Source organism: Microchirus variegatus (assembly GCF_963457635.1).
Source record: "Microchirus variegatus genome assembly, chromosome: 3".
Taxonomy (NCBI): Eukaryota; Metazoa; Chordata; class Actinopteri; order Pleuronectiformes; family Soleidae; genus Microchirus; species Microchirus variegatus.
Window position 1 is genome coordinate 272,501 of NC_139804.1, and position 10,000 is coordinate 282,500.

Genomic DNA, 10,000 nt, shown 5'->3' on the forward strand with positions numbered 1-10,000 from the left:
CGTCTGTGAACGCGGAGGACGCCTGTGAACGTGGAGGATGTCTGTGAACGTCTGTGAACGCGGAGGACGTCTGTGAACGCGGAGGATGTCTGTGAACGACTGTGAACGCGGAGGACGTCTGTGAACGCGGAGGACGTCTGTGAACGCGGAGGACGTCTGTGAACGACTGTGAACGCTGAGGACGTCTGTGAACGCGGAGGACGTCTGTGAACGACTGTGAACACGGAGGACGTCTGTGAACGCGGAGGATGTCTGTGAACGCGGAGGACGTCTGTGAACGTGGAGGACGCCTGTGAACGTGGAGGATGTCTGTGAACGTCTGTGAACGCGGAGGACGTCTGTGAACGCGGAGGATGTCTGTGAACGACTGTGAACGCGGAGGACGTCTGTGAACGCAGAGGACGTCTGTGAACGCGGAGGATGTCTGTGAACGCTGAGGACGTCTGTGAACGCGGAGGACGCCTGTGAACGCGGAGGATGTCTGTGAACGTCTGTGAACACGGAGGACGTCTGTGAACGCGGAGGATGTCTGTGAACGACTGTGAACGCGGAGGACGTCTGTGAACGCGGAGGACGTCTGTGAACGCGGAGGATGTCTGTGAACGCGGAGGACGTCTGTGAACGCGGAGGACACCTGTGAACACGGAGGATGTCTGTGAACGTCTGTGAACGCGGAGGACATCTGTGAACGCGGAGGATGTCTGTGAACGTCTGTGAACGCGGAGGACGTCTGTGAACACGGAGGATGTCTGTGAACGACTGTGAACGCGGAGGACGTCTGTGAACGCGGAGGACGTCTGTGAACGCGGAGGATGTCTGTGAACGTCTGTGAACGCGGAGGACGTCTGTGAACGCGGAGGACGTCTGTGAACACGGAGGACGTCTTTGAACGCGGAGGATGTCTGTGAACGTCTGTGATCGCGGAGGGTTAGGGTTAGGAGGACGTCTGTGAATGTGGAGGACGTCTGTGAAAGTCTGTGAACGCGGAGGATGTCTGTGAACGTCTGTGATCGCGGAGGGTTAGGGTTAGGAGGACGTCTGTGAATGTGGAGGATGTCTGTTGGTTAGGGTTAGGAGGACGTCTGTGTGAATGTGGAGGATGTCTGTGAAAGCGGAGGACGTCTGTGAACGTGGAGGACGCCTGTGAACGTGGAGGATGTCTGTGAACGTCTGTGAACGCGGAGGACGTCTGTGAACGCGGAGGATGTCTGTGAACGACTGTGAACGCGGAGGACGTCTGTGAACGCAGAGGACGTCTGTGAACGCGGAGGATGTCTGTGAACGCGGAGGACGTCTGTGAACGCGGAGGACGCCTGTGAACGCGGAGGATGTCTGTGAACGTCTGTGAACGCGGAGGACGTCTGTGAACGCGGAGGATGTCTGTGAACGACTGTGAACGCGGAGGACGTCTGTGAACGCGGAGGACGTCTGTGAACGCGGAGGACGTCTGTGAACGCGGAGGACGCCTGTGAACGCGGAGGATGTCTGTGAACGTCTGTGAACACGGAGGACGTCTGTGAACGCGGAGGATGTCTGTGAACGACTGTGAACGCGGAGGACGTCTGTGAACGCGGAGGACGTCTGTGAACGCGGAGGACGTCTGTGAACGCGGAGGACGTCTGTGAACGCGGAGGACACCTGTGAACGCGGAGGATGTCTGTGAACGTCTGTGAACGTGGAGGACATCTGTGAACGCGGAGGATGTCTGTGAACGTCTGTGAACGCGGAGGACGTCTGTGAACACGGAGGATGTCTGTGAACGACTGTGAACGCGGAGGACGTCTGTGAACGCGGAGGACGTCTGTGAACGCGGAGGATGTCTGTGAACGTCTGTGAACGCGGAGGACGTCTGTGAACGCGGAGGACGTCTGTGAACACGGAGGACGTCTTTGAACGCGGAGGATGTCTGTGAACGTCTGTGATCGCGGAGGGTTAGGGTTAGGAGGACGTCTGTGAATGTGGAGGACGTCTGTGAAAGTCTGTGAACGCGGAGGATGTCTGTGAACGTCTGTGATCGCGGAGGGTTAGGGTTAGGAGGACGTCTGTGAATGTGGAGGATGTCTGTTGGTTAGGGTTAGGAGGACGTCTGTGTGAATGTGGAGGATGTCTGTGAAAGCGGAGGACGTCTGTGAACGTGGAGGACGCCTGTGAACGTGGAGGATGTCTGTGAACGTCTGTGAACGCGGAGGACGTCTGTGAACGCGGAGGATGTCTGTGAACGACTGTGAACGCGGAGGACGTCTGTGAACGCAGAGGACGTCTGTGAACGCGGAGGATGTCTGTGAACGCGGAGGACGTCTGTGAACGCGGAGGACGCCTGTGAACGCGGAGGATGTCTGTGAACGTCTGTGAACGCGGAGGACGTCTGTGAACGCGGAGGATGTCTGTGAACGCGGAGGATGTCTGTGAACGTCTGTGAACACGGAGGACGTCTGTGAACGCGGAGGATGTCTGTGAACGACTGTGAACGCGGAGGACGTCTGTGAACGCGGAGGACGCCTGTGAACGCGGAGGATGTCTGTGAACGACTGTGAACGCGGAGGACGTCTGTGAACGCAGAGGACGTCTGTGAACGCGGAGGATGTCTGTGAACGCGGAGGACGTCTGTGAACGCGGAGGACGCCTGTGAACGCGGAGGATGTCTGTGAACGTCTGTGAACGCGGAGGACGTCTGTGAACGCGGAGGATGTCTGTGAACGCGGAGGATGTCTGTGAACGTCTGTGAACACGGAGGACGTCTGTGAACGCGGAGGATGTCTGTGAACGACTGTGAACGCGGAGGACGTCTGTGAACGCGGAGGACGCCTGTGAACGCGGAGGATGTCTGTGAACGTCTGTGAACGCGGAGGACGTCTGTGAACGCGGAGGACGCCTGTGAACGCGGAGGATGTCTGTGAACGTCTGTGAACACGGAGGACGTCTGTGAACGCAGAGGATGTCTGTGAACGACTGTGAACGCGGAGGACGTCTGTGAACGCGGAGGATGTCTGTGAACGCGGAGGACGTCTGTGAACGCGGAGGACACCTGTGAACGCGGAGGATGTCTGTGAACGTCTGTGAACGCGGAGGACATCTGTGAACGCGGAGGATGTCTGTGAACGTCTGTGAACGCGGAGGACGTCTGTGAACACGGAGGATGTCTGTGAACGACTGTGAACGCGGAGGACGTCTGTGAACGCGGAGGACGTCTGTGAACGCGGAGGATGTCTGTGAACGTCTGTGAACGCGGAGGACGTCTGTGAACACGGAGGACGTCTTTGAACGCGGAGGATGTCTGTGAACGTCTGTGATCGCGGAGGGTTAGGGTTAGGAGGACGTCTGTGAATGTGGAGGACGTCTGTGAAAGTCTGTGAACGCGGAGGATGTCTGTGAACGTCTGTGATCGCGGAGGGTTAGGGTTAGGAGGACGTCTGTGAATGTGGAGGATGTCTGTTGGTTAGGGTTAGGAGGACGTCTGTGTGAATGTGGAGGATGTCTGTGAAAGCGGAGGACGTCTGTGAACGTCTGTGAACACGGAGGATGTCTGTGAACGTCTGTGATCGTGGAGGGTTAGGGTTAGGAGGACGTCTGTGAATGTGGAGGACGTCTGTGAAAGCGGAGGACGTCTGTGAACGTCTGTGAACGCGGAGGACGTCTGTGAACGTCTGTGAACACGGAGGACGTCTGTGAACGAGGAGGATGTCTGTGAAAGCGGAGGACGTCTGTGAACGTCTGTGAACGCGGAGGACGTCTGTGAACGTCTGTGAACACGGAGGACGTCTGTGAACGAAGAGGATGTCTGTGAACGTGGTGGATGTCTGTTGGTTAGGGTTAGGAGGACGTCTGTGAACGTCTGTGAACGTCTGTGAACGCGGAGACGCTTCCCACAGCAGTGGTGTGGTACAGGTCCACGTGGTGCTGTCCGTGGTGCTGGATTCTCGAATGAGGATCAGCACCATGATGAACCTGGAAATGTTCTTCAGCAGAATAACTGCGTTGATGAAGGAGGAGATGATCATACATGAACACCATCGATGTTCAAAGGGTCAGTGAAGGAGGATGAATGTGAAGCAGAAGAAGATCTTAAAGACAACTGTCCACACTGTGAGCACGGTGTGTGTGTGTGTGTGTGTGTGTGTGTGTGTGTGTGTGTGTGTGTGTGTGTGTGTCTAACCGTTATCATCAACGACTCGCGTCTGTTCTTTACAACAATCCACCGGCAGACCGATGATCTCCACTTCAACAAATGGATCAATTATCTGATGAGAGAGAAATGAATCATTCATATACAGCTTTACAGTGAATACACACATATATACACACATATATATACACCTATATATAAACCCATATATAAGGATATATAAACATGTATATATATATATATACAGACCTCTCCTCGGTCTCCTAACATGGAGTCTGGAGGTTTGGGCAGCTGTTGTCCACTAATGATCTTGAGAAGCAGCTGTTTCTTGGCGTAAGCAGGAAGTGGATCATCACTGAACGAGTTGAAGGAGCCTGAGGCCGAAAGAGAGACTTTGACTGATGTCATCACTCAATCCTCACACTGCTCATATCATCATATATAATATATATATATACATATACATATATATATATATATCACATATAAAACACAAACTGAAATTAGTGTTTACATTAGATTTTATGATCAATATTATTGTTGTTATAAATCAATAATCAATAACATGTTACGTCGTCTTTTACTCAGTTTACATACATGTGCTTTACATAAACACAAAAGAACCAAAGTAGAACATTAATTAGAAAAAAGACTAAAATAGAGAATAGACTGTGATTAAAACAAAGACAGGTTTTTAATCTCTGATTTAAAAATATTCAGATTTCAGTTCCACTTGTTCTGAACTCTGGGCTCGACTATGTGACCTGATTCTTTGAATATGTTTGATGAAATAAAAGCACACCTTTACACATGGGCGGCGGCTTGAGAACGTAGCCACTCCCCCCGTTCACCATGAACTTGGCTCTGTTGAGCTGCATCATCCGTCCTTCGGTCTGATAATTCAGAGCCACTGAAAGACATTATCATCATCATCATCATCATCATCATTATCATCGTTTACATCATCATCATCATCGTTATCATCATCATCATCATCATCATCATCGTTATCATCATCATCATCATCATCATCATCATCATCATCGTTATCATCATCATCATCATCATCGTTATCATCATCATCATCATCATCATCGTTATCATCATCATCATCATCATCATCATCATCATCATCTTATCCTGTAGGTGACAGTTATTACACAAAGTAATAGCAGATTATTGCAGATTATAGAGGTAATGTGTGTGTGTAAGAGCAGGATGTCCCTGTACATGTGTCTCTGTCTCGTGTGTCCTCTCATGTGTCCTCTCGTGTCCTCTCATGTGTCCTCTCGTGTCCTCTCATGTGTCCTCTCGTGTCCTCTGTCCTCTCATGTGTCTCTCTGTCTCGTGTGTCCTCTCATGTGTCCTCTGTCCTCTCATGTGTCTCTCTGTCTCGTGTGTCCTCTCATGTGTCCTCTCATGTGTCCTCTCTCATGTGTCTCTCTGTCTCGTGTGTCCTCTCATGTGTCCTCTGTCCTCTCATGTGTCTCTCTGTCTCGTGTGTCCTCTCATGTGTCCTCTCATGTGTCCTCTCTCATGTGTCTCTCTGTCTCGTGTGTCCTCTCATGTGTCCTCTGTCCTCTCATGTGTCCTCTGTCCTCTCATGTGTCCTCTGTCCTCTCATGTGTCTGTCTCATTTGTCCTCTCATGTGTCCTAAGTCCACTCATGTGTCCTCTGTCCTCTCTAATGTCTCTCTGTCTCATGTGTCCTCTGTCATCTCATGTGTCCTCTCTCATGTGTCTCTCTGTCTCATGTGTCCTCTCATGTGTCCTCTGTCCTCTCATGTGTCCTCTCTCATGTGTCTCTCTGTCTCATGTGTCCTCTGTCCTCTCATGTGTCCTCTCTCATGTGTCCTCTCACCCAGCTGACAGCCCACGTTCCAGTAGAACTGAGGGTTGAAGTTGGACGAGTCGATGCGATAAGCTGAAGGATAGATCCTGGACAACTGTCTCTGGTTAAAGGTCAGGAAGTCTTCAGTTCTGTGGTGGACCAATGACTGAGCTCTGGTCTCACTGAAGGACAGGACGTCCCCGGGTGTCCCTGCACACAAACACAGGAGACACAAGGAGACATGAGAAGACATGAGGAGACATGAGACGACATGAGGAGACATATGACATGAGGAGACACGAGGAGACACGAGGAGACATGAGAAGAAATGAGGAGACATGAGACATGATGAGACACGAGGAGACATGAGAAGACATAAGGAGACATGAAGAGACATGAGACGACATGAGACATGAGGAGACATGAGATAAGAGGAGACATGAGACGACATGAGGAGACATGAGACACGAGGAGACATGAGACGACATGAGACGACATGAGACATGAGGAGACATGAGGAAACGTGAGGAAACGAGATGACATGAGGAGACATGAGACGACATGAGACATGAGGTGACATGAGACATGAGGAGACATGAGACAAGAGGAGACATGAGACGACATGAGACATGAGACGACATGAGACGTGAGAAGACATGAGACAAGAGACATGAGACGACATGAGACATGAGACGACATGAGACGTGAGAAGACATGAGACGTGAGAAGACATGAGACGTGAGAAGACATGAGACAAGATGAGACAGGAGAAGACATGAGACGCGAGAAGACATGAGACAAGAGGAGACATGAGACAAGAGGAGACATGAGACATGAGAAGACATGAGACGTGAGAAGACATGAGACAAGAGGAAACATGAGACATGAGAAGACATGAGACGTGAGAAGACATGAGACATGAGAAGACATGAGACATGAGAAGACATGAGATGTGGGAAGACATGAGACAAGAGGAGACATGAGACGTGAGAAGACATGAGACGTGAGAAGACATGAGACAAGAGGAGACATGAGACATGAGAAGACATGAGACGTGAGAAGACATGAGACAAGAGGAGACATGAGAAGACATGAGACGTGAGAAGACATGAGACAAGAGGAGACATGAGAAGACATGAGACAAGAGGAAACATGAGACATGAGAAGACATGAGACGTGAGAAGACATGAGACAAGAGGAGACATGAGACATGAGAAGACATGAGACGTGAGAAGACATGAGACAAGAGGAGACATGAGAAGACATGAGACGTGAGAAGACATGAGACAAAAGGAGACATGAGACATGAGAAGACATGAGACAAGAGACATGAGACGACATGAGACATGAGAAGACATGAGACATGAGAAGACATGAGACGTGAGAAGATATGAGACGTGAGAAGACAAGAGGAGACATGAGACATGAGAAGACATGAGACATGAGAAGACATGAGACAAGAGGAAACATGAGACATGAGAAGACATGAGACGTGAGAAGACATGAGACATGAGACGTGAGAAGACATGAGACGTGAGAAGACATGAGACAAGAGGAGACATGAGACATGAGAAGACATGAGACATGAGAAGACATGAGACATGAGAAGACATGAGACAAGAGGAAACATGAGACGTGAGAAGACATGAGACGTGAGAAGACATGAGACAAGAGGAAACATGAGACGTGAGAAGACATGAGACAAGAGGAAACATGAGACATGAGAAGACATGAGACGTGAGAAGACATGAGACATGAGACGTGAGAAGACATGAGACGTGAGAAGACATGAGACAAGAGGAGACATGAGAAGACATGAGACATGAGAAGACATGAGACATGAGAAGACATGAGACAAGAGGAAACATGAGACGTGAGAAGACATGAGACGTGAGAAGACATGAGACAAGAGGAAACATGAGACGTGAGAAGACATGAGACGTGAGAATACATGAGACGTGAGAAGACATGAGACATGAGGAGACATGAGACGTGAGAAGACATGAGACGTGAGAAGACATGAGACAAGAGGAGACATGAGAAGACATGAGACGTGAGAAGACATGAGACAAAAGGAGACATGAGACATGAGAAGACATGAGACAAGAGACATGAGACGACATGAGACATGAGAAGACATGAGACATGAGAAGACATGAGACATGAGAAGATATGAGACGTGAGAAGACAAGAGGAGACATGAGACATGAGAAGACATGAGACATGAGAAGACATGAGACAAGAGGAAACATGAGACATGAGAAGACATGAGACGTGAGAAGACATGAGACATGAGACGTGAGAAGACATGAGACGTGAGAAGACATGAGACAAGAGGAGACATGAGACATGAGAAGACATGAGACATGAGAAGACATGAGACATGAGAAGACATGAGACAAGAGGAAACATGAGACGTGAGAAGACATGAGACGTGAGAAGACATGAGACAAGAGGAAACATGAGACGTGAGAAGACATGAGACGTGAGAATACATGAGACGTGAGAAGACATGAGACATGAGGAGACATGAGACGTGAGAAGACATGAGACGTGAGAAGACATGAGACAAGAGGAGACATGAGACATGAGAAGACATGAGACGTGAGAAGACATGAGACAAGAGGAGACATGAGACATGAGAAGACATGAGACATGAGAAGACATGAGACAAGAGGAAACATGAGACATGAGAAGACATGAGACGTGAGAAGACATGAGACAAGAGGAAACATGAGACAAGAGGAAACATGAGACATGAGAAGACATGAGACGTGAGAAGACATGAGACGTGAGAAGACATGAGACAAGAGGAAACATGAGACATGAGAAGACATGAGACACGAGGAGACATGAGACGACATGAGACATGAGGAGACATGAGGAAACGTGAGGAAACGAGATGACATGAGGAGACATGAGACGACATGAGACATGAGGAGACATGAGACAAGAGGAGACATGAGACGACATGAGACATGAGACGACATGAGACGTGAGAAGACATGAGACGTGAGAAGACATGAGACAAGAGACATGAGACGACATGAGACATGAGACGACATGAGACGTGAGAAGACATGAGACGTGAGAAGACATGAGACGTGAGAAGACATGAGACATGAGGAAACATGAGACATGAGAAGACATGAGACATGAGAAGACATGAGACAAGAGGAAACATGAGACATGAGAAGACATGAGACGTGAGAATACATGAGACGTGAGAAGACATGAGACAAGATGAGACAGGAGAAGACATGAGACGCGAGAAGACATGAGACAAGAGGAGACATGAGACAAGTGGAGACATGAGACATGAGACATGAGAAGACATGAGACGTGAGAAGACATGAGACAAGAGGAAACATGAGATAAGAGGAGACATGAGACGACATGAGGAGACATGAGACACGAGGAGACATGAGACGACATGAGACATGAGGAGACATGAGGAAACGTGAGGAAACGAGATGACATGAGGAGACATGAGACGACATGAGACATGAGGAGACATGAGACAAGAGGAGACATGAGACGACATGAGACATGAGACGACATGAGACGTGAGAAGACATGAGACAAGAGACATGAGACGACATGAGACATGAGACGACATGAGACGTGAGAATACATGAGACGTGAGAAGACATGAGACAAGATGAGACAGGAGAAGACATGAGACGCGAGAAGACATGAGACAAGAGGAGACATGAGACAAGAGGAGACATGAGACGACATGAGACGTGAGAAGACATGAGACAAGAGGAAACATGAGACATGAGAAGACATGAGACGTGAGAAGACATGAGACATGAGAAGACATGAGACATGAGAAGACATGAGATGTGGGAAGACATGAGACAAGAGGAGACATGAGACGTGAGAAGACATGAGACGTGAGAAGACATGAGACAAGAGGAGACATGAGACATGAGAAGACATGAGACGTGAGAAGACATGAGACAAGAGGAGACATGAGAAGACATGAGACGTGAGAAGACATGAGACAAGAGGAGACATGAGAAGACATGAGACAAGAGGAA

General features: G+C 49.4%; 1 protein-coding gene across 1 annotated transcript in view; it reads right to left on the bottom strand.

Moving 5' to 3' along the window:
- Positions 1-10,000, bottom strand: part of plch1 (phospholipase C, eta 1) — a gene marked incomplete at its 3' end in the record, with an annotated part of 27,957 nt that overhangs the window by 6,823 nt on the left and 11,134 nt on the right. The window contains exons 14-17 of the mRNA XM_083886369.1: positions 5,985-6,164; positions 4,926-5,033; positions 4,373-4,497; positions 4,154-4,238 (exon numbers count right to left, since the gene is read on the bottom strand). Coding sequence (XP_083742495.1) covers positions 4,154-4,238; positions 4,373-4,497; positions 4,926-5,033; positions 5,985-6,164 — 498 coding nt within the window. The remainder of the gene's footprint in view (positions 1-4,153; positions 4,239-4,372; positions 4,498-4,925; positions 5,034-5,984; positions 6,165-10,000) is intronic.